The following is a 27,322-nucleotide window of genomic DNA, read 5'->3' as shown; positions in this document are numbered from 1 at the left end:
GAGGCTGAGTACAGGGTGAAGGTGGGAAACTTTGTCACATGGTGCGAGCAGAATCATCTGCAGCTTAATGTGAAAAAGACTAAGGAGCTGGTGGTGGACCTGAGGAGGTCTAAGGCACCGGTGACCCGTTTCCATCCAAGGGGTCAGTGTGGACATGGTGGAGGATTACAAATACCTGGGGATACGAATTGACAATAAACTGGACTGGTCAAAGAACACTGAGGCTGTCTCTCTCTATTTCCTAAGGAGACTGAGGTCCTTTAACATCTGCCAGACGATGCTGAGGATGTTCTACGAGTCTGTGGTGGCCAGTGCTGTCATGTTTGCTGTTGTGTGCTGGGGCAGCAGGCACCAACAGAATCAACAAACTCATTCGTAAGGCCAGTGATGTTGTGGAGGTGGAACTGGACTCTCTGACGGTGGTGTCTGAAAAGAGGGTGCTGTCCAAGTTGCATGCCATCTTGGACAATGACTCCCAACCACTCCATAATGTACTGGTTAGACACAGCAGTACATTCAGCCAGAGACTCATTCCACTGAGATGTAACACTGAGAGTCATAGAAAGTCATTCCTGCCTGTGGCCATCAAACTTTACAACTCCTCCCTCGGAGTGTCAGACACCCTGAGCCAATAGGCTGGTCCTGGATTTATTTCCATTGGCATAATTTACTAATTATTATTATTTAATTATTTATGGTTTTATATTTCTTCACTATTCTTGGTTGGTGCGGCTGTAACGAAACCCAATTTCCCTCGGGATCAATAAAGTCTGTCTGTCTATGACGTCCATGCGGCAGCGCGCTTCGGCGTAAAGACGTCCCGGCGGCGGATCGCTCGCGGCGCAGTGACGTCTCGGAGGTGGCGCGCTCTCGGCGGAGTGACGTTCCCGCGGCGGCGCGCACGCAGCGCAGTGACGTGCAGGCGGCGGTGGTGCGTGCCGGGCAGCCATGAGCGAAAAGGGGGAGTTGGATTTGACCGGAGTGAAGCTCAATACCGGCGTCTGGCTGGTGAAGGTGCGTGGGCAGCGCTGGCCGGCCGCGGGGGCAGTGGGATGATCGGGGTTGGAGGAGCAGCACCTCATAGTCTGTCTCCAATCTGAGAGCAGCAACATCGATTTCCTGTGAAATCCGGAGCAACACGCACAAACTGCTGGGGGAGTCAGCAGGCCAGGCAGCATCGATGGAGAGGAACATACAGTGGTCGTTTCAACACGAGACCCTTCGTCAGCACTGGGAAGGAAAGGGGGGAAACCCCAGAATGAAAAGGTGGGGGGAGGGGAGGTGATAGGTGAAGCCAGTGGGTGCAAAGGTCAAGGGCCGGAGAGGAGCAGAGTGGACTGTAGGAGAAAGGGACGGACGTGGAGGAGGTGATAGGCAGGTGAGAAGAGGCAACAAGCCAGAGAGGGGAATAGAAGGGGGGGGTGGATTGTTTTTTAAGCAGAAGGAGAAATTGGTGAGGGTGAGGACTAGTTTTGCCAGACAGAGGACAGGTAAGGTTTGAGGAGTGTTCAAGTTGAGAAGGGGGTGCTGTTGTAGTGTGGCAGATTGACTTCTACCTTACTGAGGCCAGGCAGCAACTCTCGGACACCTCCTCATGCCTTCCTCTTGGAAAGGACTGTCAGAGAACTGTCTGACACCATCACTGACCTCATCAGCTCTGAAGAACTCCCATCCACTGCCACCAAACACATTGTTCCCTTTCCCCGCACTTACCGCTTCTGCCTCCTACTCACAGTTGGCAAATCTGACTGGGTAGGCCTATTGTCTCTGCATGCTCCTACCCCACTAAACTTGTGAACTCATTACTCAATTCTTTGCTATTCCCCTTGGTTCAGTCCCTTCTCACCTACATCCACAACCCTTCTCATGCCCTTGATCTCCTCAGTAACTTTTGACTCCCTGGCTCCAACTGCATTATTTTCACCATGGGTGCCCAGTCCCTGTGACCCCCCCCCCCCCATTAAGAAGACAAAGCTCTCCACTTGTTTCTCCTCCATCACCACCCTCCTCTGGCAGAACTGGACCTCACCCTCAACAATTTCTTTGGCTCCTCTCACTTTCTCCAAACTCATGGGCCCCAGCTATGTCTGCCTTTTTGTTGGCTACATAGTTCCAAGCCTTCCTCCATTACAATGACAACTGAATTGATGCTGTTTCATGCACCCATGCTGAGCTCATCAATTTCATCAACTTTGCCTCTAACCCTGTCCTTAAATTCACTTGGTCTATCTCCGACACCCTCCCCTTTCCCTACCTCTCTGTCTCCATCTCTACAGACAGAGTACCAACTGACATCTTTTATAAATTTACTGATTTCTGCAGCTATTTTGACTATAGCTCTTCCCACCATGTCTCCTGGAAAACTGCTTTTCCGTTTTCTCAGTCCCTTTGTCTCTGCTGCATCTGATCCCAGGATGAGGCTTTCCTTTCCAGGACATCGGCGAAGTCCCCCTCCTTCGCAGAACAGTGTTTCCCTCTCTCCACTGCTGATGCCCGCATCTCTTCACGAATATCCATGCTCAGTGAACTCTCCAGCTGCCTTAACAGTGATAGAGTTCCTCATGTCCTTACCTACCACCCCATGACCCTCCACATCCAACATATCATTATCTGCCAGATCTGACCACCAAACGTATCTCTACCTCCCCCTTCTCTCCGATTTCCGCAGCGATCGCTTCCTCTGATTCCCTTCTTCATTCTTCTCTCCCCACAAATCTCCCTCCCAGCACTTATCCCTGCAAGCGGCCAAATTGCTACATCTGCCCATTCACCTCTATTCAGGGCCTCAAACAGGCCTCCCAGGTGAGGCAACACTTCACCTGCGAACCTGCTGAGGTTGTCTTGTGACCAGTGCTCCCAATGCAGCCTCCTTTACATTGGTGAGACCCGATGTAAAGTGGGGGACTGCTTCGTCAAGCACCTCTGCTCCATCTGGCAAAAACAGAGTTTCCCGGTGGCCAATTCGGATTCCCATTCCTGTTTCAACATGTCAGTCCATGGCCTTCTCATTGAGGCCACCCTCAGGGTGGAGGGGCCACACCTTATGTTCCATCTGGGCAGCCTCCCCAACCTGATTGCGTGAACGTTGATCTTCTGATTTTGAAAAAGTGTTTCGTTTCCCTTCCCCACCCCTCTCTATTCCCCACTCTGGCCTCTACCCTTTTCTCACCTTCCCCGGGTCCCCTCCTGTTTTTGTCTCCCCTATGGTCCACTCTCCACAGATTACTTAATCTCTAGCTCTTGATCTTTTCTACCCACCTAGCTTCATGTCACTTTCGTACTATCCAATTTCCCTTCCCCCACTCTTTTAATTCTGGGGTCTTCCCCCTTCCATTCCAATCCTGAAGAAGAGTCTCGGCCTGAAACTTCGACTGTTTATTCATTTGCAGAGATGCTGCCTGACCTGCTGAGTTCCTCCAGCATTTTGTGTATGTTGCTTGTTATTTGAATCACCCCGCTGTGTCCATTTGGATCTTTGAATTAGATTCCTGTGTTTGAAGATGAGTTTTATTTGTCATAAGTACATTGAAACACACAGTGAAATGTGTTGTTTGTGTCAAAGACCAACATAGTCCGAGGATGTACTGGGGGCAGCCCACACGGTTTCAAGGTGCCATGCCAACAACTTACTACCCCTGACCCACACATTTTTGGAAAGTGGGGGAAGCCCAGAGCATCCGGAAGAAACCCACATAGTCATAAGGAGAACGTACAAACACCCAAGGATAAAATAAAAATACAAACACTTCATTATTCACCGTATCCGGATCATCTGGGAGAGGCAAAAAGAGAACGTGGAGTTAGGATGAGACCAGGAAAGTTGCTTTCTAACTAACACTCTGAGCAGAATTGCTCTTGGTAACCATGTTGATCAAACACGTATTAGCTGTTGAACCATTTCGGTTTTTTAAGATGTGATACCTGCCTAATTTACAAACTTGCTTTGCTCCTTGATGAAAGGTTTCAGGGAATCTTCCTCAGGTAGCCCCTTCCTCAGGTAGCCCCTTAAGCAATTTAATTTCCCTGTGCCTGTGATTTAATAAAGAAAGCACTGACAGGGATTCTCCTTCATTTATTGGAATCATTGAGACTGGGAGACAACAGTGATGAAAATATTACTGTCATTTCTCTCATTATTAAGTCAGCTTTACCGCCCAATTTTCCCTTGATTTAGCAGTTAAACTACATTCTAGGTTTGGGATACATCAGTGGACAGAAACAATTCCGTTTCATCTGGCTGCCAGTCGAGGGCTTGGCTCCTTTCAAATCCATATAATCACAGAGCTGTTTCTTGTGCACTTTGGTGATATGATACGCATTTTCCACTCCGTTATTTCCCTCTGTTTCTCTTATCTATAAGTTGTAAACCACTTTAACAAAGGGCCCAGACTCTTTCCTGAAATTTTTGAAAGCATCTTTGATTTACATGTGTGGAAGACTTTGAACTGTATATGTGTATATATAGTTGAAAGTTAACTTGTTAAGGTTTTAAAGTCTTGATCATGGAAGAGTCCAACGATGGATATTATATGATGCTAAATGACTATTTATTGGATACCCTGCTACTAGCTGTATTTTTAGATTGCAGCAGATGAATCACACACAGTGCAATAATTTTAGGATTATTAAAGGATAAATTATCTCGTTGAGATATCTACACTGAAGCCACAATGTTCCCCTGGATAGTCTTTGAATATTGCTACACTGATACTACACTATTCAGGCCAACTGGCCCGTGTGGTCCATGTGACTTCACCTACTTCTGTTCTTTTGTTCCTTTCTTCCTTGTTTCCTGATTCCTGATGAATGAACATTAATTTCTATAACTTAGGGTAATTTCTCCCCCCATCTTTGTATTCTGGCTCCTGACCCCTTTCTTTCCAGTACTGACAGAGGGTTTCAGCATGGAAAGTCGACTGGTTATTCACTCCATAGATGTAACCTGTCTTGCTGAGTTCCTCCTACACTTTGTGTGTTGCTCTAGATTTCCAGCATCTAGAGAATCTCTTGTGTTTATTCCATATTTACGTCTACTATTTCCTTAAATACAACTCCTTATTTTTTTTAACCGTTGGATTTGATTTCACAGCCGAATCGTTTTCTGCATACAGAAAAGGCTAGGAATACTCAGCAGGACAGGCAACATCTGTGGAGAGAGAAATTGTTAATCTTTTTGATCACGGTTTTCTTTAAAAAAAAATTGAGATAGAGCCTGGAGTAGGCCCTTTGAACGGCGGTGCCCAGCAACCCCTGGTAATTTATTTTTTTTATTGAAGTTCATCATCAAACAAACATTTCCATAACATGTATTTCAGACATTGTACATATATATCATATAATCATATATGTCACAAACCTCCACATAGTATTTATCTGAGGTATATACTTATAGAAAAGAGTGGAAAGAAAAAACAAGCAAAAGGAAAGAACTATGTACAAGTAGGGAGTGATTTTTTTTTACAACAGATTCATTGATTTGTGAGAATAAAATCAGGCCTATGAGGCATTATGTAGTTAAACCATTTTTCCCAGTATGAATCAAATTGTTCCAGCTTATGATTAACAGATGCTGTTACCTTCTCCATTTTGTAAATGTCCATTGTAATTTCCATCCATGTATTTAAAGTTGGGGTCTCCTGTGATAACCATTTCCTAGTAAGAGTCTACCGTTATCTGAATTATATGCTTTTCTAAATAGCTCTATCAAGCATGTACTTGCCTTGGTTACATTTTAAAGCATCTTATTAACATATTGTCGCATCTGTAAATACCGATAAAAGTCTTGTTTTTCTAATAAGTGTTTCTCTTTAAGCATTTCAAAACTGAACAGTGTTCCTTCTTTCATTATGTTGCAAAGAACTGTTATTCCTTTAGCTGTCCAGTCCTTAAATCTGGCATCCAATTTATTTGGTGTAAAATCCGAGTCATATGCACACCATTTAAGAATTGCTGTATCTCCCTCTAGATTATATTCTTTTATAGTAGTTTTCCATATTTTAAGAGCCAATTTCACCCATGGGTTATCAATAGTATTTATGTACCTTTGCAGGTGGTTATCAGCCAAAATTGCTTGTATGAGGATGGGAAGTACCCGCTCCTCAATGTTTTTCCATTGAGCATCATATGATGGGTTGCACCAACATATCACAGCTCTCAACTGTGCTGCAAAATAATTGTCTCTAAGAGAAGGTAGGCCCCATCCCCCCTTTTCCTTTGCTAATTGTAAAGTTTTGAGACGAACTCTAGGCCTCCAAATATACCTTGATAACATCTTGTTCCATTCATTGAATTGATTTTTATTAATCTCTATTGGTAGGGTCTGAAAGAGATATAACAGTCTGGGCAGTATATTCATTTTAATAGACTCAATCCTTGAACTGAGACTGAAAAAAGGAATCAGGTTCCATCTTGCCATATCTTTCTTAATTTTTTTATATAACATTCCGATAATTTTGCCAAATCTTTGGGCATAATGATGCCCAAATATTTGAAAGACTCTGTGTACCATGCCCAGGGTATCGACTTTCAATTTCTCTTGGTGGGCTATAGTAATATGAAAGTAATTGGGTTTTATCTATGTTGATCTTGTATCCTGATAATTGACCATATTGTTCAAAGGATTGCATCAATTTAGGTAAAGAGTATGTTGCCCTACATAGATCAAAATGTCATCCGTGTAATAAACCAATTTATGCTCTGTCCCTATAATAGTAATTCCCCTGATATCTTCATTTTGTCTGATGTATTGAGCTAATGGTTCCAGATATAGCGCGAAGAGTAGCGGTGACCATGCACAACCCTGTCTCGTGCCCCTTTCTAGGGTAAGACTATTTGATAAATATCCATTGATTTTAATCCTAGCAGTAGGATTGTCATATAGTGTCTGTATAGTTTTAATAATTGTGTCTTGGAAACCAAATCTATGTAAAACTCTAAAGAAAATTCCAATTAACCAAATCAAATGCCTTTTCAGCATCCACGCTTATCACTATTGCTTCGATTTTTTTTCTGTATATGATCCATAATGTGAAGGTCCTTCATATACTGTCTTGTGTTTGTCGTTGTCGTATAAAACTTGTCTAATCATTACGTATCAGTATGGGTAGAAACTCCTCTAATCGTTTGGCCATGATGGAGGTAAATAATCTATAATCTACATTAAGAACGGATATTGGACTAAGTGACCCGCATTCCATTTTATCCTTGCCTTCTTTCAGTATAGCTGAGATTATCGCTTCCTTCCAACTGGGTGGCATTTGTGCCTTTTTTAGAATCCAGTTCAGTGTGGGGAGTAAAACAGGAATTAACTCATTTTTAAATTCTTTGTACCACTCTGCTGTATACCCATCTGATCCCGGTGACTTGCTTAATTTAAGCCTACTAATTGCAGCTTTTAATTCAACTTCAGTTATGTCAGCAGTCATCGTTCTATTTTGTTCTTCGCTTAAAGTAGGTAACTCTAGAGAATTCAAGAAGGTGTCAATTTGGGTTATGCTTCCCCCTGGAACTTCGGAATATAGAGTTTTTAAAAACACTTCAAAAGCTTCTTGAATTTCACTTAGCTTTTTTTTTTATCATTTTCATACTTGGGTCCCTAATTCTATGAATTGTATTTTCTGCTATTTTTTTTCAGTTTTCACGCCAGTATTTTCATAGACTTTGATCCACTTTCATAATGTCTCTGTTTCAGAAACATTAAATTTTTCCTGATTTCTTGCATAGCCAAACTATTAATTTCGTTCTTAATTTTTTAAAATTTCCCCTAATGTATCCTGTGCCAAATTCAATTTGTGTTTTTTCTCTAGTTCCTTCAGCCTATTTTGTAATTCCTCTAATGTTTTATTCCTTTTTTTTCTTATATGAAGATATCACTATAATTTCCCCTCTTAAGACCGCCTTCAGAGTATCCCATAAAATGGGAGGTGAAACCTCGCCATTGTAATTAAATTCTAAGTAGAGACCAATTTCTTTTTTAATTTGTTTCTTAAAGTACGGATCATTGAGTAAGCTTGAATTTAGTTTCCAAATAGTATTCTTTGGTTGTAGGTCAAAATCAACAGATAAATATATAGGTGATTGGTCACTTACATCTATTGTCCCAATTCCACAGGTATTTATTTTGTCTTTGTCTTTTCCAAATGTAATGAAATAGTCAATTCTTGTATATACAGAATGGGGAGCAGAATAATGAGTGTAATCCCTTCTATTGGGGGAAAGGTCCCTCCATATATCAATTAAACCAATTTCCTCAAAAAGTGCATTAACTTTCTTATGTAAGGATTTTGTTTCATAGGTTTTTCTATTGGAAGAATCTAAGTTTGGTTGTAATTGTAAATTTAAGTCTCCCCCACATACCAGGATACCTTCTGTTTCCGCTACCATAATAACAGTAATTTTCTGAAAGAAACCAATATCACTTTCCGGGGGTGTGAATATATTCAATAGAGTAACTGAATTTCCGTCTATATTCCCCCTTACCAGAATATATCTGCCCTCTTTATCTCCCATTTCAAATACTTTTTCAAAATCTAGCTTACTTGAGATAAGAATAGCAACTCCTCTCCTATGTCCTGATTTATATGAGGAGAAAAACAGATTAGTGAAGCCCATTCTCTTTAGTTTTCTATGCTCATTATCATTTGAATGAGTTTCCTGTAAATATACTACATGGGCTTGTTTTTCCATTCTGGATAAAATTCTATTACGTTTCATTGGATTTAATAGCCCATTGACATTAAAAGAAATGAATTTTACTTTGTCCTGAGCCATCTGTATTTATCTGTCAATGTATCGTTGAAATTAGCAGAATAAAACTTAATTAGATAGATAGATAGATACTTTATTCATCCCCATGGGGAAATTCAACTTTTTTCCAATGTCCCATACACTTGTTGTAGCAAAACTAATTACATACAATACTTAACTCAGTAAAAAATATGATATGCATCTAAATCACTATCTCAAAAAGCATTAATAATAGCTTTTAAAAAGTTCTTAAGTCCTGGCGGTAGAATTGTAAAGCCTAATGGCATTGGGGAGTATTGACCTCTTCATCCTGTCTGAGGAGCATTGCATCGATAGTAACCTGTCGCTGAAACTGCTTCTCTGTCTCTGGATGGTGCTACGTAGAGGATGTTCAGAGTTATCCATAATTGACCGTAGCCTACTCAGCGCCCTTCGCTCAGCTACCGATGTTAAACTCTCCAGTACTTTGCCCACGACAGAGCCCGCCTTCCTTACCAGCTTATTAAGACGTGAGGCGTCCCTCTTCTTAATGCTTCCTCCCCAACACGCCACCACAAAGAAGAGGGCGCTCTCCACAACTGACCTATAGAACATCTTCAGCATCTCACTACAGACATTGAATGACGCCAACCTTCTTAGGAAGTACAGTCGACTCTGTGCCTTCCTGCACAAGGCATCTGTGTTGGCAGTCCAGTCTAGCTTCTCGTCTAACTGTACTCCCAGATACTTGTAGGTCTTAACCTGCTCCACACATTCTCCATTAATGATCACTGGCTCCATATGAGGCCTAGATCTCCTAAAGTCCACCACCATCTCCTTGGTCTTGGTGATATTGAGACGCAGGTAGTTTGAGTTGCACCATATCACAAAGTCCTGTATCAGTTTCCTATACTCCTCCTCCTGTCCATTCCTGACACACCCCACTATGGCCGTGTCATCAGCGAACTTCTGCACATGGCAGGACTCCGAGTTATATTGGAAGTCTGATGTGTACAGGGTGAACAGGACCGGAGAGAGTACGGTCTACTTCCTGAACAAATAAGAACCAAGAAACGCAAATAATAACAAAAATGGCAACAAATGTGTGATTCAAAGGCTGAGGTCTCTAGTAGATGACCTTGCATTGAGCTGGAGGAAATGTCTAGCTGTGGGGGATAACCTCTCCTACTTGTGAGTTTAGGGCCCCCATTGCAGTATTCATAAAAGTCAGTGAACAAATCCATTACACAGAAAAGATTTCCCTGTGTCCTGCTCATATATATATATATATATACACACACACACATATATAAGCGCGCACGCGCGCACACACACACACACACACACACACACACACATATATATATCATATGCATACACACATATATATACACACACACACACATATATATCCTCATTTTGGTGGGGAAAAAGGAGTAAGTGAGCAAATAAAGAATAACTAAGTAATATAAAATCCACATTATAATAAGTATTTCTGGAGATAGGTATATCACTGTATACTTTTGTTTCCATTTAGCCTCTCAACATTTTTAAAGTTAGCCAAACCTTATGGCTCTTCTGGAGGGGGTGAGGGCTGTCTTTGGAAAACTCCCAGTCTCCTTCTGATATACTTCTCTCGGCCTCCTCCCGTCTCCTGCCTTCTCAATTCTCACACTATTTCCCAAATGGAGTGGGATAATTCCTCTGCCAGGCTTTCCTTTGGTTTGATCACGCTGACAGGCAACCCTCTGGCCTTCATGTCTGTAGTCGCCTCTTCCACTGTCTGATACAGTTGGATCCCATCTTGATAAAACACTCGAAGCTTAGCAGGGTACGGAGTTTGAAATCTAATCCTTTCTTGCTTTAGTATTCACTTTACTTCAGAGTATTCTTTACGTTTCTGCAGGACCGCAGGAGGGTAATCTTGGTCGAAATATATTAATTTATCGGCTAAAAACACCCTCTTCTTACTCCAGGCCCTTCGTAGAATCTCCGCCTTGGTACTGTATCGAAGGAATTTAATTATTATTGAGCGTGGCTTATCTGCTTTATGTCGGGTAGGCTTCGGGATGAGCACACGATGCGCTCTCTCAATTTCCAGCTCCATAGTCGAGGGAAGCTCCAGCACGTTCCACAGCAACTTTCCGACAAACTCCGTCATAGACAAGCCCTCCGCTCCTTCGTGAACGTTGTATATTCTGATATTTTTCCGCTGTGATCTTCCCTCCAGGTCAAGCAGTTTACCTTCTTGTTGATTTAATATTTTTATCGTCTTACTTAGTATCCGTTCCACGTTTTGAACGTGATCTTCCACCTTCTCAATTCGAGTCTCTGCCACCGCTATTTTTTGATTGACATTGGCGAGCTCTGACTTAATATCATGTAGCTGCTGTTTTATATCTTTCTGGAACTCCCTTATCTCTTTCAAAATTTCGATCATATTTACCGCTTCGCCTGAACGAGGCCCATTGTCAGCCTCGCTAGCACGCAGTTGGATAGGAGAGCCGCTCACTGCACTCCTCTCGGCTGCAGTGTCGCTTTTTTTATTTCCATTCTTTTTCCCCATTCTTGCCCCTCTTATCGATTCAAATACTTTTGAAAAATACTGTATTTGATGGGTTAACGGGGCTTAGTATGCGTTTTTCCAGAGGAGCTAGTGACTTAAGCTGCCATTCTCGACGATGATGTCACTGGAACCACGGGATAATTTACAATGACCAATTAACCTACTAACTGGTACACCTTTGGACTGTGGGAGGAAACCAGAGCACCCAGAGGAAATGCACACGGCCACGGGGAGAACGTACAGACTCCTTACAGGCAACAGCGAGAATTGAACCAAGTCGCTGGTATTGTAAAGCGTTGTGCTAACCACTGCGCTACCATGCACCCCCAAATCTATAGTTCTCCTTAACACTAACTGCTCTCTACACCTTGCAGTGCTACGTGATGGATCTGCAGTTGTGTGTCTTTCCAGAGAGTGGTGCTATCTCAACACATTCAGGAAGGGAAACCAGAAACAAGTGACAAATTAAAACAAACTGCAGGTGCTGGAAATCCGAATATAAAATAAAAACAGAAAATGCTGGGAACGTGTAGCAAGGCTGGCTACATCTGCGAGAAGAAAAATAATCCTTCATGTTTCTGAAGTGCTGATGGCAAATAGTAGTTAAATTACGAATTAAAATTAATTTTGCTTTCATCGGTTTGTTCCACTACATCCCTAGGTGCTTTGAGAGCTTTCTCTTGCCATCTTAATGCTGCTCTCAAGAATGCATCCCGAGCATTAAATGAGGTCCCAGTGTATCTGTTTGTGACGTAAGGTGGCTGTGGCTGCAGTTGCTCAAAATGCAAGTTCAAGACGAGACAGAAGTATGAAGCAGGAGTTGATAAGATATGGAGCCCAGGAGATGAAAGGCAATGGAGTGTAAATATGAGGAAGGGTGATTTTAATTTCAGACCTTTGACAAGTGGTTTAGATGGGAATGTGGAATTTGGTGTTTTTAAGGATGTAGGTATCAGAGTTTTGATTTGGGTCAGATTAGGAAGAAGATGTGAATTGATTCCGGAAGCATTAAGTTAATTGGGCTGTGGTAAGGATGCAGGCAGTAATTAGGTTGAAGGATGATATGGATGATTCAGATGCCAGTATATACAGAATGTGTGGCACGTGGCCAAGTGGTTAGGGAGTTCCTGAAGGTCGTGAGTTTGAGCCCAGCCAAGGCAGCGTGTGTGTCCTTGAGCAAGGCACTTAACCACACAAAGCTGCAGTCTACCCAGCTGAAAAATGGGTACCGGCAAAAAAATGCTGGGGGCAACCTTGTGATAGACTGGCGTCCTATCTGGGGGAGAGTCTTGTACTCTCAGTCGCTTCACGCCACAGAAACCGGCATAAGCACTGGCCTGATGAGCCTATAAGGCTGGGGACAGGACTTTGACTTGATATACAGAATAGTTACTATTATAATCAAACAATGTCATTCTCTCAAGTATCTTTTTGTCTTTGTAATTGATTAATTTATTGTTTTTTGTTCCATAGTTATATTAGCAATTGACAGATATGTACTACAATAAATTAATGTGTAAAAATCAGAAATCGATTCAATTTTAGAATAAATTCAATTCAAAAGTAGATGATCATTAACAGTAATGAATAAATGAAGGGGTAAGTTTAGCATTCTCTCAAAGTAAAGCTTTTAATTTAAAAAATTGAAAATGAATATTTCCCACTGTGTGATTATCATCATACTTCTCAGTACCTGGTCTTTTTACTTGCTCACTGTGAACCTGTTTACTTGGTAAACATTGCACATTACTTCAGAATCTTCTCCTGTAACACCTGATGAAATCTAGTTTGCCGAGAGATGGATTTTATTTGACGCCAAGGAATGAGGTACCGGCGGTCAGTCTGCAGCTGGAGACCGGGTCGGCAACCTGTGTTGGGTACCGTTTTGTGTTAATTACCATGTTTTCCTTCACAAATATGTAAAATTAAATTCAACTGGAACAGTCTTTCTCTGCAGTGACTTTCCAAATCTGGTAATAATTAATTTTTGAGTAGGTGAGTTAAAGGCTCCATTGATTAATGGAGTGTGTTCCAAGCCAGCGTCCAGCATCAGTGTGGAAATGTGTAGACTTGCGGCTGAAATTGGACTTGTAATTGTGAAATTAGGGGCATGGGTAGGCTTGCAGCTTTAGCAAGTGTTACGAATTTGGGTAGTTTTTTTTGCAACTTTGCTGTTTGCTTCAATGTTAGCTATCAGCTACGAGCTGCCGTTAGAAGGTGACAAATGTCAGAAGCAGGTTATGCCTTCGCCTGATAAGGCTACAGCGATTCAAAAACAAACCATGATTGTTTTGACTAACTGGAAACATTGATGTTGCTACATTCACTAAGGTATTGCATGGACTGCTCAATATCATTATAGCTTCTGTGTCATTTCTAATATCCTTGGAGGATGTTACTCAGCAGAAATCTGCCCAACCTCTAGTGGATAATGAGAACATTCTTTTATGCTTGGAGGGCTTTGCTTTGGGCTTTCATTCAAAATCTTTGCCCTGAATGATTGTCAACCAATCTGCCTACAGTTCTCAAGAATGTCGTTAACCAAGTTGCACAGTCCAAGAATACCTTGGTGGAGTTTGTATGGCAGTAAAAACCCCATAATCATTACAGGATTTCTTATGTTATTGATAATTATTTGGACAGAAGATGGAAAATAAATTTATTTTCATTTATACATTTGATAGTATAAAATTAAAACCCAAAAGGATGAAAATAGTGAGTCTGTGCTTCAGATAAAGATTTCAAAGCTACCATTGTCCGTGGAGAAAATATAAATAAAAAGCATTGTTGATCAATTCATGTAATTTTCATGAGTTTGACATTGTTTGCAAATGCGCTATTGTCTTTTGTGTGAAGCTTCTTAAGCTGATTGTTCAGTTTTTCAAATTATTTGATTTGATCGTGACAAATAACTTGAAAAAGTGGGTAATCAATGTAAGAATATTTTTGATTCACAGAGAAGACAAAACGTATTTGCAAATGTCATTGTCGAACTCTGAAAATGACATGATTTCATCAGCAATACTTCATGCTGGCATATCATTGACTAATCAAGTACATTTTCTCAGAACCAGTTATAAAAAGAGTTCCTTCATCATCCGTGGCAGAAAACTTGGAACTTTGCCAACAATGTTCACGCTGTTGTCACTGCAGATTAAATGATGTAAAATGTCAGTGGTTTTTCATGGAAAAGCATATGCATATAAATGTATTCAGCCACTCCGCTGCATATTTACTGTTAATGCCATTTCATCCTGTGTGTAAATATCTTGGGTAGTTCTTGTAGCTCTTCTTGTCTGGCATTCTGTGCCTTGTGAGAAGGCATGGGCACTCCCTGTAACTTCAGCAAGCAGTTGCAGGAAGTGTCTATCTGCAGCAGCTTGAACTCCAGCTTGCAGAGCTGGACTGGTAGTTTTAGTCACTGTGGTTGTGAATGGTATGATTAAGGTAGTGGTGATTTTTTTGTACTGTAAGTACATACCGTAATTGCTAGACAGACTGAGCTGCCTGAGTCCATCCTCCTCACAAACAGGATTTCTGTTTTGGATGCTGGTACGTCATGACACGCAGCCTGACTTGGCACCACAAGTAGCTCGACTGCACGTGAGGGGAGGAAAAAAGAGAGTCAAATAGTAAAACTGGTCAATTCAATAGTCTGGAGGAATAGGCATGGTAGGAGATGTTTCTCCAGGATGAAATGTTGCTTGAATTTTAAAAAAAACTGCAGCTGCTGGAAATCTGAAACATAAACAGCAGGTCCAGAGCTGTGAGATAAGCTTTCAAGAATGTGAGTGATGGCAGTGAGCCAGGCAGAACACAATGTGGAATTATTTAGATAAGAATCAGAGATTAGAGGCAGAAAGCATCGGTGGGAGTCGCCAAATAATATTGTAACAGGGAGACACCAAACTGCAGGTACTAGAATCTGGAGCAACCTCCAAGAATTCAGAGTTTTGACTTTCTCCAACAGTTTGTTTTTAGCTTCAAGTAGTTTTATAATATTGGACAGAACTTAAATCGGAATATTAGAGATGCAGTGAACAGGCTAATATAGTACACAGAGTTTAATACACATTCAGATTGGATAGGTCAAATTAGTTATTATAAGATAGCAGAAAAGATTCGTATGAACAAAATGTTTTTTTAAATCTATATGTTTAGGAGCCAAATGGAGGAGGCTGCTGTGGATGTTGATTTTGGAATTGAGAAAGGGTTAATTAATTATCTCAAAGTTCAAAATGAATTTATTCCCAAAGTATATATATGTCACCATACACTACCCTAAGATTCATCATCTTATAGGCATTCACATTAAATACAAAGAAACACAATAGAGAGAATGAAAAACAGCATACAAGACAAAGAGCCAGCGTGCAACTGACAACAAAGTGGAAAAAAATAATGATAATCCAAATCAGGTTTTATTATCACCAGCATGTGTTATGAAACGATACATGACAAATATAGATTAAAAAACTGAATTACAGTAAATATGTATACAGTGGCATGCAAAACTTTGGGCACCCTGGTCAAACTTTCTGTTACTGTGAATAGCTAAGCAAGTAAAATATGACCTGATTTCCAAAAGGCATAAAGTTAAAGATGACATATTTCTTTAATAATTTAAGCAAGATTACTTTTTTATTTCCATCTTTTACAGTTTCAAAATAACAAAAAGGAAAAGGGCCTGAAGCAAAATTTTGGGCACCCTGCATGGTCACTACTTAGTAACACTCCCTTTGGCAAGTATCACAGCTTGTAAACGCCTTCTATAGCCAACTAAGAGTCTTTCAATTCTTGTTTGGGTGATTTTTGCCCATTCTTCTTTGCAAAAGGTGTCTAGTTCTGTGAGATTCTTAGGCCGTCTTACATGCATTGCTCTTTTGAGGTCTATTCACAGATTTTCGATGATGAAAGTCAGGGGACTGAGGGCCATGGCAAAACCTTCAGCTTGCGCCTCTTGAGGTAGTCCATTGTGGATTTTGAGGTGTGTTTAGGATCCTTATCCTGTTGCAGAAGCCATCCTCTTTTCATCTTCAGCTTTTTTACAGATGGGGTGATGTTTACTTCCAGTATTTGCTGGTATTTAATTGAATTCATTCTTCCCTCTACCAGTGAAATGTTCCCTGTGCCACTGGCTGCAACACAAGCCCAAAGCATGATCGATCCACCCCTGTGCTTAACAGTTGGAGAGGTGTTCTTTTCATGAAATTCTGCACCCTTTTTTCTCCAAACATACCTCTGGTCATTGCAGCCAAAAAGTTCTATTTTAACTTCATCAGTCCACAGGACTTGTTTCCAATATGCATCAGGCTTGTTTAGATGTTCCTTTGCAAACTTCTGATGCTGAATTTTGTGGTGAGGATGCAGGAAAGGTTTTCTTCTGATGACTCTTCCATAAAGGTCATATTTGTGCAGGTGTCACTGCACAGTAGAACAGTGCACCACCACTCCAGAGTCTGCTAAATCGTCCTGAAGGTCTTTTGTAGTCAAACGGGGGTTTTGATTTGCCTTTCTAGCCATCCTACGAGCAGTTCTCTTGGTAAGTTTTCTTGGACTTCCAGACCTCAACTCGATCTCCACCATTCCTTGTTAACTGCCATTTCTTAATTACATTACAAATTGAGGAAACGACTACCTGAAAATGCTTTGCTATCTTCTTACAGCCTTGTGGGCATCATTTATTTTAATTTTCAGAGTGCTAGGCAGCTGCTTAGAGAAGCCCATAGCTGCTGATTGTTGGGACAAGGTTTGAGGAGTCAGGGTATTTATAAAGCTTTGAAATTTGCATCACCTAGCCTTTCCTAACGATGGCTGTGAACAAGCCATAGCCCTAGCAAGCTAATTAAGGTCTGAGATCTTGGTAAAAGTTATCTGAGAGCTCAAATCTCTTGGGGTGCCCAAACTCTTGCATGGTGTTCCTTTCCTTCATTTCACTCTAAAATTGTGCAAAACAAAAATAATACACTAATCTTGCTTAAAATATTGAAAAGAATGTTTCATCTTTAATTTTATGACTTTTGGAGATCAGTTCATTTTCTACTCACTTAACTATTCACAGTAACAGAAATTTTGACCAGGGTGCCCAAACTTTTGCATGGTATGCCTATTAAGTAGTTAAGTTAAAATAAGTAGTGCAAAAAACAGAAATACAGAAAGTAGTGAGGTAGTGTTCACGGGTTCAGTGACCATTTAGGAATCGTATGACAGAGGGGAAGAAACTGTTCACCAAGTGTGTGCCTTCAGGCTTCTGTACCTCCTTCCTGACAATAACAATGAGATGAGGGCCTGTCCTGGGTGGTAGGGGTCCTTAATGATCGACATTACCTTCCTATGGAGCTGACTAATTTTACAAGTTTCTGCAACTTCGATGTCATGCAGTAGCCCACCCCCACCCCCATACCAGATGCAGCCAGTCAGAATATCTCCATGGTACATCTGTAGAATTTTGGAGTGTTTTAGGTGACAAACCAAATCTCCTCAAACTCCTAATGAACTAATGCCCCTGTCTTACCATCTTTATAACTGCATCAATATGTTGTGACCAGGTTAGGTCATCAGAGATATTGAAATTGAAATTGCTCACTCTCTCCACTTCTGATCCGTCTATGAGGATTGGCTAACACGAGAGGGCACAGCTTTAACGTGCTTGGAAGTAGGTACAGAGGAGATGTCATGGGTAAGTTTTTTACGCAGAGAGTGGTGAGTGTGTGGAATGGGCTGCCGGCAGTGGTGGAGGTGGATGCGATAGGGTCTTTTAAGAGACTCTTGGATAGGTACATGGAGCTTAGAAAAATAGAGGGCTATGGTAACCCTACGCAATTTCTAAAGTAAGTACATGTTTGGCACAGCTTTGTGGGCTGAAGGGCCTGTATTGTGCTGTAGGTTTTCTTTGTTTCTATGATTGGTTCGTGTTCCCTTGTCTTACCCTTTCTCTGGTCACAGTGCAACCAGTCGATACACTCTCCACCATGCACCTATAGAAGTTTATCAAAGTTTTAGAGGTCATACTGAATTTTTGCAAACTCCCAAGGAAGTAGAGGTACTGCCTTGCTTTCTTCATAATTGCACTTAAGTGCTTGGCCCAGAACAGGTCCTCCACAATAATAACGGTGAGGAATTTAAAGTTTCTGACCCTCTCCACCTCTAATTCCCCCAGTGGGGACTGGCTCGTGAACCTCTGGTTTCCTCCTTCTGTAGTCAATAATCGGCTCTGAGAACACAGCCCTGTGGTGCTCCTGTGCTGATGGTGATTGTGGAGGAGATGTTGCAACTCCGAACTGACTGGGTCTACACGTGAGGAAAGTGAGAATCTGGTTGCACAGGGGGTCCTGAGGCCAAGGTTTTGGAGCTTACTGATTGGATTCGAGGTGATGATGGTATTGAAAGCAGAGTTGTAGTCACCCTGATGTATGCATTCCAGAGGAAGATGGCACCAGTTAACAACGTGACCAAGGGTGACATCCTTCAGAGAGTTTGCAAAGCTACTTCTTTTACATCTTCTATTTCTTTCAAATGTGGTTCTGCTAATGTTGGAGCCTATGATCTACAAACCCCATTTCCAGAAAAGTTGGGATATTTTCCAAAATGCAATAAAAACAAAAATCTGTGATATGTTAATACACGTGAACCCTTATTTAACTGACAAAAGTACAAAGAAAAGATTTTCAATAGTTTTACTGACCAACTTAATTGTATTTTGTAAATATACACAAATTTAGAATTTGATGGCTGCAACACACTCAACAAAAGTTGAGACAGAGTTAAAATAAGATTGAAAAGTGCACAGAATATTCAAGTAACAGCGGTTTGGAAGACTCCACATTAAGCAGGCTAATTTGGTAGCAGATGAGGTATCTTGACTGGGTATAAAAGTAGCGTCCATCAAAGGCTCAGTCTTTGCAAGCAAGGATGGGTCGTGGCTCACCCCTTTGTGCCAAAATTCGTGAGAGAATTGTTAGTCAGTTCAAAAGGAATATTTCCCAACACAAGATTGCAGAGAATTTAGGTCTTTCAATATCTACAGTACATAATATTGTGAAAAGATTCAGAGAATTCAGAGACATCTCAGTGCGTAAAGGGCAAGGTCGGAAACCACTGTTGAATGCGCGTGATCTTTGAGCCCTCAGGCGGCACCGTCTAGAAACCGTCATGCTACTGTGATAATTATAGCCACCTGGGCTCAGGAGTACTTTGGAAAACCATTGTCACTTAACACAGTCTGTCGCTGCATCCAGAAATGCAACTTGAAACTGTATTACGCAAGGAGGAAGCCATACATCAAATCTATGCAGAAACGCTGGCGAGTTCTCTGGGCCTGAGCTCATCTCAGATGGACCGAAAGACTGTGGAACCGTGTGCTGTGGTCAGATGAGTCCACATTTCAGCTAGTTTTTGGAAAAAAAGGGCGTAGAGTTCTCCGTGCCAAAGATGAAAACGACCATCCGGATTGTTATCAGCGAAAGGTACAAAAGCCAGCATCTGTGATGGTATGGGGGTGCATCAGTGCCCACGGCATGGGTGAGTTGCATGTATGTGAAGGTACCATTGACTCTGAGGCGTATATTAGGATTTTAGAGAGACATATGTTGCCATTAAGGCGACGTCTCTTCCTGGGACGTCCATGCTTATTTCAGCAGGACAATGCCAGACCAGATTCTCCACAGGCTACAACAGCGTGGCTTTGTAGACACAGAGTGCGTGTGCTTGACTGGCCTGCTGCCAGTCCAGATCTATCTCCTATTGAAAATGTATGGCGCATCATGAAGAGGAGAATCAGACAACGGAGACCACGGACTGTTGAGCAGCTGAAGTCTTATATCAAGCAAGAATGGACAAAATTTCCAATTGCAAATCTACAATTAGTATCCTCAGTTCCAAAACGATTAAAAAGTGTTATTAAAAGGAAAGGTGATGTAACACAATGATAAACATGCCTCTGTCCCAACTTTTGTTGAGTGTGTTGCAGCCATCAAATTCTAAATTTGTGTATATTTACAAAATACAATTAAGTTGGTCAGTAAAACTATTGAAAATCTTTTCTTTGTAGTTTTGTCAGTTAAATAAAGGTTCACGTGAATTAACACAGATTTTTGTTTTTATTGCATTTTGGAAAACATCCCAACTTTTCTGGAAATGGGGTTTGTACTTTTTGTTGCTGTGTTTTCGGGTCGACTAAGTGATGTGGTGCTTTGCTGTCTCTGAGGGGGTTAGGTGAGGTTTCCAGCGAAGCGCGTGGCCTCTGGAGATGGGCTGTGAACCCACGATCCACTCATTTCATGCTGACTAAAGTGTCAAGGAAAATGGAAAACCATCGAGGACGAGAGCGGAAAGCAGGCGGGTGTTGAGCACCGTCTATCTCTCTGTCTCTTGCCCGCTGCTCCCGGAGAAGGTGCCAGTGCACGAATGGCCTCCCCCTCTCACTCGATGCTGCTGGCCTGAAATTAACAAGTGACAGCACTAGATTGAACTGAGCTGAATGTGGTTGGTGTTTTACATTCTGTGTTCTCGCTTGTTTTCCTTTTGCTGTTTGCGTGTTGGTGGTGTGATGTTTTACTTTGAATGGGTTCTTTGGTTTTCTTTCTTTCCATGGTTGTCTGTGGGAGGACGAGTCTCAGGGTTGTGTACTGCAAGCATACTTTGATAATAAATGTACTTTGAATCACTGTTCCAGGGTTGAGTAAACAGCCAGTGAAATAGCATCTGCTGTGGACCTGTGGTGATGGTAGGTAAATTGGAGCTTGTTGTTAAGAAGCCTATAGAAAAGAGTCGTGGAAATATGATAGAAATTTATATCAAAATGATGTAGTTCCGTCTAAAACCAGGGTCTTAAATCTGATCCAAGAAAGCAAGAGGAATGGTTATGGTTGATTGACAAAACATTGAAAGGTACAATGTTGGATAGGTCATGGCTTGTAATTAAAAAAAGAAACAATGCATAATTCTTAGAAAAATATTCATCTGTTTAAGGCCCCATAAGCCAATAGTAACAGTGGTTGACAGGAGAAATTAAAAATAGTATTAAATTCAAGCAAGAGGATTATGAAGTTGCCAGAAATAGCAGCTGATTTGACAATAGGGGCACTATATAACTCAGCAAAAGAGGGCCAAGACATTGATAAAGAAAGGCAAAGTAAAATAGGATCGTTACTTCACAAGAAGCATAAAACATGAACTTTTAAGAGTTTCGGAGATATATAAAAATGAAAGTCAGGATTAGGAATGAATGGGTTTTTCTCATATTGGCAGTGAGGGATTTCAGGGAGCTGTGCTTGTGTCTTTGTCAGCAATCTGGCTGAGGAGAAAAAAGTTGCATTTTCAAATTTATTGATGATACAAGATTAGCCAAGGTAGAGGAGAAAAAAGCCTTCAGGAGTTTAGAAACAACCCAAGTGCATGAGTGAGATTATCTTGCAGAAAAATGTATTGTCAGCAACTTTGGTGGAGGAAAGTGAGAATTAGGTAACGTCAGTGTACACAGATACATTTGCACAAGTACACAAAGCCATCATATATTTGCCTTTCTAACAGCTTGTTGCACCTTCATGGTGACTTATTGTGAAAGTATTTCAGTATGGGAGTGAACATGTCTTACTGGAATTACTTCGGGCTAACTGAGATCAGGTTATGACTTATTTACAGAAGGATGTACTTGCCATGGGGTACAGCAAAGATTCATTGTACTGCTTCCTTGGGTGATGGGTTTGTTGAATGACGAGAGATTGAGAGGACCATCGCTGGTTTCTCTAGAGTGATAGGAGATCACACTGAGTCTCATAAAATTTTTATTGGGCTAACTCAACAGGGTGGGTGCAGGGAGAATATTTCCCATGACTGAGGTGTCTAGGGGGTGTACGGGGTGTCTAGGGAGGGCTAGCACCTCTGGTGGGGGGGGCCTGCCGTGCCCTTTTTCAGGGCAGTTCGTCCACCTTTGACCCCCACCTGGCACTCAGCTCTCACCTGTGGCTCCAAGTAGCTGTAGCATGCGCAGTGACCACACCCCGGTAAACCGTCTCGGAAGACGGGCCAAACCAGGTGAGGGTAGCCGATGGGTCTTCAACCCTCGGTGAGGTAGGGGATCTCCCTATCCCAACGTATGAAGTCTGGCCAAGGTGGATTGAGCAGAGGAGACGGATTAATGGTCCAATGGTCAAGAAGGCAGGCCAGCAGGTGTTATGGAGTGCTAAGAGCGTGACAAGGCACTTAGACATCCTGGTCATTCACTGCAAGAGGAGGTGATCTCTTTAAACTCATTCGGCAGTAGGCAAAGGCAAACCACTGCTGTAACCTGCCGAGTACGTGATTTCCCAATATGTCAGAGCGGTCTGGGGGAAACCGTCTGCCAAATGGAAATTCCAGATGTGACCTAATGACGACGACGAGGAGTCTAGAACCAAGGATCACATCACCAGGTTCAAGAAATGCTACTTCTCGTCAACCATTCAGTTCCTGAACCAACTGGCAAAACTGCCATCACTGCACTAATCATTCTGCACCAAAGTGGACGTTGTTCTTCTGTTCTAACTGTGTTCTTTCTTGTAAAAGTTGTACATAATTTATATATGGTTTATGTTTTCCTTGTGAATGCTGCTTATGTACCTGTGATGCTGCTGCTGTTAAGTTTTTCATTGCATCTGTGCATTCAAGAGCTTGTGATATGACAAGAAACTCGATTTTAACTTTCATAAGTCTCAGAAAATGGGTCCAGGAAGTCTGGGATTGAGATGAGGAGAATTGTCATCACGCAAAGGTTGTGGAATCTTTGAAATTCTTGACTCCAGAAAGCTGTGGAGACTTGTTTGAGGTTGTTTCTATCACAACTCTGACAACTATTCCTTCTTCATAGTTCCTGCTCATTGTGCAATGGTATGGGTGTATGACGTCTGGGTGTATTATAAGTTTTAACTGGTCATCTGAGACTTGTTTCTTTGTTAATATGATATATAATGTAATATAATCCGATAGCTTCCAAAATGAACGGTTTGTCTTAGATCGAAGGGTTTATTAATTTGCCTCTGCCATGTGAATTGTAGCGTGTATTTCAAATAGATTTCAATTTTTAACTGTAATTATTAACTCGAAATTGTTTTCTTTCTGTTTAATCATTTGGGTCTTGAGTGAATAATTTAAAAACGTCTTTTTGCATATTATGTGCTTCAGAAAATTGATAAAAATGGAACGGAGAGGATTGGTAAAAGAACATGCCTAAATAACAGGGAATGTTTGATGAATGTGGACAGAATCAAGCAATTCAAACAGAGTAACACTGGCTGAGTACCCTATAGTAAAAAAATATTCCGTCTATCTATGTCACAAGGTGTATTTTCAATGACTATCAATACATTTGTAGTCATTTATTTTGAGTTCTGTAGCATACTTGAGTGTTATAATGTGCACAATTTAATATAATAAATATTCATATTGTGCATTAATTATGGCTTAACTGGTTTTGTGCTTTGTATTATAGTCATTAATGGCCATTAGTGGTAGTGTTTTGAGACAGATTTGTATTATTACATTGCCTTCATTTATTACTTTAGGTAGAAAATACATGCAGAATTATGGTGACCTGCCAAAAATCCACAATGTTATTTGGTTATGTTGATTCCCGGGCTTTTGTGTTTTATGTGATTATTCTGCTATACAGCTATAAAATGGAATTAAATATTTTGATATGGGGGGGAATATTCTTTGTTATGCATCTTGATTTTTGTTTGGTACACTTTTTAACCATTTAAAATAACTTTGCAACCAGTGCTCAGGGCCTGTATCCTTGAAGTATTTTTAAAATTAGAAGGCTCACCCAAACAGATAGACATACTTTATTGATCCCGAGGGAAATTGGGTTTTGTTACAATCGCACCAACCAAGAATAGTGTAGAAATATAGCAATATAAAACCATAAATAATTAAATAATAATAGGTAAATTATGGCAAGTGGAAATAAGTCCAGGACCAGCCTATTGGCTCAGGGAGCCAACTCCGAGGGAGGGGTTTTAAAGTTTGATGGCCACAGGCAGGAATGACTTCCTATGACGCTCAGTGTTACATCTCGGTGGAGTGAGTCTCTGGCTGAATGTACTCCTGTGCCTAACCAGTACATTATGGAGTGGATGGGAGACATTGTCCAAGATGGCATGCAACTTGGACAGCATCCTCTTTTCAGACACCACCATCAGAGAGTCCAGTTCCACCCCCACAACATCACTGGCCTTACAAATGAGTTTGTTGATTCTGTTGGTGTCTGCTATCCTCAGCCTGCTGCCCCAGCACACAACAGCAAACATGACAGCACTGGCCACCACAGACTCGTAGAACATCCTCAGTATCGTCCCCCAGGCTGCATTCCCCTACTTGCTCTTGTGTACGGTTGCCAGCTCACTTACTCATTCTCTCTTCAGGCTCCTGTAGTCTAAAACCTTCGCATCTCCTCTTTCAGAAGAAAGAAAAACAACTGAAGTGACAATGCAGTTATTATCAGTAACACTTGTCAGAAATATGTAAGCATGCTCATATATTTGCTGTTATGTTTTGTTTCTTTGTGATAAATTTGCGGTTAATAGCTTTCTTTATCATACAGGTACCTAAATATCTTTCACAGCAGTGGGCTAAAGCGACAGGAAGAGGTGAAGTTGGAAAGATAAAGATAGCCAAGTAAGTGAGATCTGTTGCACAGCCGCTGCTGAACATTGAATTTTTCTGATTGGTAAACTAGTGCCCATTAACTAAGGTTTTCTTTTGTCTCTCTGCATTTAACAGGAATCAAGGGAAAACTGAGGTAAGAGATTGCAATGAAGCAGGTAGCAATACAATAAAATGTTATGTCATTATATCATTGTGGAAAATACAATCTGACACCTTCACAACTTTGGTGGTGCCAGACTTGCAACTTCTCCAGACTATTAGATATTACATGTTATTCTACAGACAATGTTTACATATTGCACCGTAGTATGATAACTTTTTCAGTGAGCTGAAAGGGAGTGAGGCATACGGAATTACTCTAGCAGTGGCTCCAGTCACAGACTTATCCATGTTCGTGACTTCTGGTGTTTCAGACTCCAGCCCCAGCTGCACACAGACCGGATCGTGGCTCCAGCTGTTTGCCAGTTTTGGTCATAAACTCCCCCTTGAACTCTGAACCTCCAACTCGTACTCAGAACCAATGAGTGAGCCAGATGCCAAACTGTGAAGACTTTTGAACAGTTGGTTGCTGGACTATTAGTCTTACTGTATCTTCAGTCTTACTTTGCCATTATTGATTGTTAACTCATGAGTTATGTCAGCACCTTGTGTTAATTCCGGTTTGATCACGAATGTCATCACATAATCACTTAAGTAATAAAAGTCATCAAAACTTTTATGTAATTTTTACTTGTACAAACAATTTTAATTAATATATAAACTATTATTCTCTTCATGTAATCAAACATTAATGTAATCATGTGTAGTGTTTTAATTAGGTAAATGATGAGCACAAAGCTCTTAATAAATTTGTGGGATTTGAAAAACACATTTGGATTCAGATACCTTTGACTAATTGTACATATTTCTGGCAGACAGTTCCTCTTTGTATCGTACTTTTAAAATAACACAAAAATCCAAATCTCAAACTCCTAAGATTATGGAATTATTATTTATTTAACTTCTATTCAGACTTTATTAAACTCGTTTGGAGGAGTTATCAGTTACAGAAGTAAACTCAAAATTCTTACAACTGTTATGAACCCCATAACTGGGTCACTTACCAGCAAAGATAGAGAGGTCCGCTGAAGTCTGATGGTACCATTTTTAAACGTTTTTATTTATAAAGGGGCACAAAAGTAAGGTTAATACAAACATTCAGATAATATACGTCGTCAATACTCAATCTAAAGCACGGGTATAGTAATAATCAACAATTCGAAGTACCTCTATCGTTTGTCTAGGGGAAAAACTGTTGTCCGATGGAAATATAAAAAGTCTCGCCAGTTCATGAAGGCTTTTAGCCGTTTGAGGGACCGCTGGGTGTTCACGGGTTGGAGAGAGAAAATAAACTTGCCAGCCTGTTGGATTCAAATCGTGGAATTGGGAACGTGAGTTCCCCGTTGTCAGTTCGGAATCCTTTTCGGGGTTATCAGCCACTCGATTCCCTAGCTAGGGGAACCAAATCACACGTGGCTCCCGAACAGCTTCCCGTCCTTACGGGAGCGATGAGCGATGGTGTCTCCGTCTGGTGCGTCGCTGCAGTACCGCCTCCTGTTGTCTCCGTTTTATCATGGCTGGCAGATTTGTAAATGTCAATCAAGGTAGGGTGATACAATCCCCACCCCACATTGCCCGAGGGTGTCCATGTCCCTGATAGCTGGCACGTACTATAGAGTTGCAATTCACACAGGTGCCTCTAAGAACAATGGTCAAATCCGTTGCATTGTCTCTCATTTCCTGGGTCCAAGACCCGAATTAATAGCGATCTTGCGATTCTCTGGAAGGAGGGGGCTGGTCTCGCACCCTTCGGCCCCTCAGAGCTGTGGTACATTCATAACACAACTAAAATGAACGAACCTAACATTATTAAATATGTTACCGTCCTTTAACAGCACCACCCTTCTTGCCATGCACAATACTATCAGATCGACACCTGTCAGAATTTAACATTTAATCAAAATTAAAGTGTCGTAGTACATGCATGAGAGTTACTAGCATTCTTATCTTGATTATGATATATTGAAAGTATACATTACAAAAGCCTGTATTCATACCTAAACCCTCCGTTGGTCAGGGTCTTTAGATGTTGTGTCCTAGCTGCTGAAGTGGAGATGCAAGCCAGGGCAGTACGATACGGAGAGCAAGCTGTTACCTATGCAACAGCTCCCTCTCTCCGTGCAGCTGATGAATCCAAAGGAACGGCAGAGACTGATACAGTTTAGCACCAGTAGCGTTCGTTGTAGGAGTTGAACTCAACATAAGACTGCCTTAGGGACTTCATTTCTGGATCTCTCCTCAGGGTTTAATCCCAAAACCTTCCCCATGAGTGGGTATAGCCGCAAAGCT

At 41.3% G+C, this 27,322-nt stretch overlaps 1 protein-coding gene across 2 annotated transcripts in view; it reads left to right on the top strand.

Annotated features, from left to right (window-relative positions):
* The first annotated feature begins 860 nt into the window (after window positions 1-860).
* Window positions 861-27,322, top strand: part of LOC140727957 (general transcription factor IIF subunit 2-like) — a 133,037-nt gene continuing 106,575 nt past the window's right edge. For both annotated transcript variants that reach the window (XM_073045970.1, XM_073045969.1), the window contains exons 1-3: window positions 861-1,014; window positions 24,870-24,943; window positions 25,049-25,067. In XM_073045970.1, coding sequence (XP_072902071.1) covers window positions 949-1,014; window positions 24,870-24,943; window positions 25,049-25,067 — 159 coding nt within the window. In that variant the 5' untranslated portion in view covers window positions 861-948. The remainder of the gene's footprint in view (window positions 1,015-24,869; window positions 24,944-25,048; window positions 25,068-27,322) is intronic.

Source organism: Hemitrygon akajei, chromosome 5 (assembly GCF_048418815.1).
Source record: "Hemitrygon akajei chromosome 5, sHemAka1.3, whole genome shotgun sequence".
NCBI classification, from domain to species: Eukaryota; Metazoa; Chordata; class Chondrichthyes; order Myliobatiformes; family Dasyatidae; genus Hemitrygon; species Hemitrygon akajei.
Note: the sequence above shows the minus strand (reverse complement) of the source record. Positions and strands in the feature narration are given on the sequence as shown.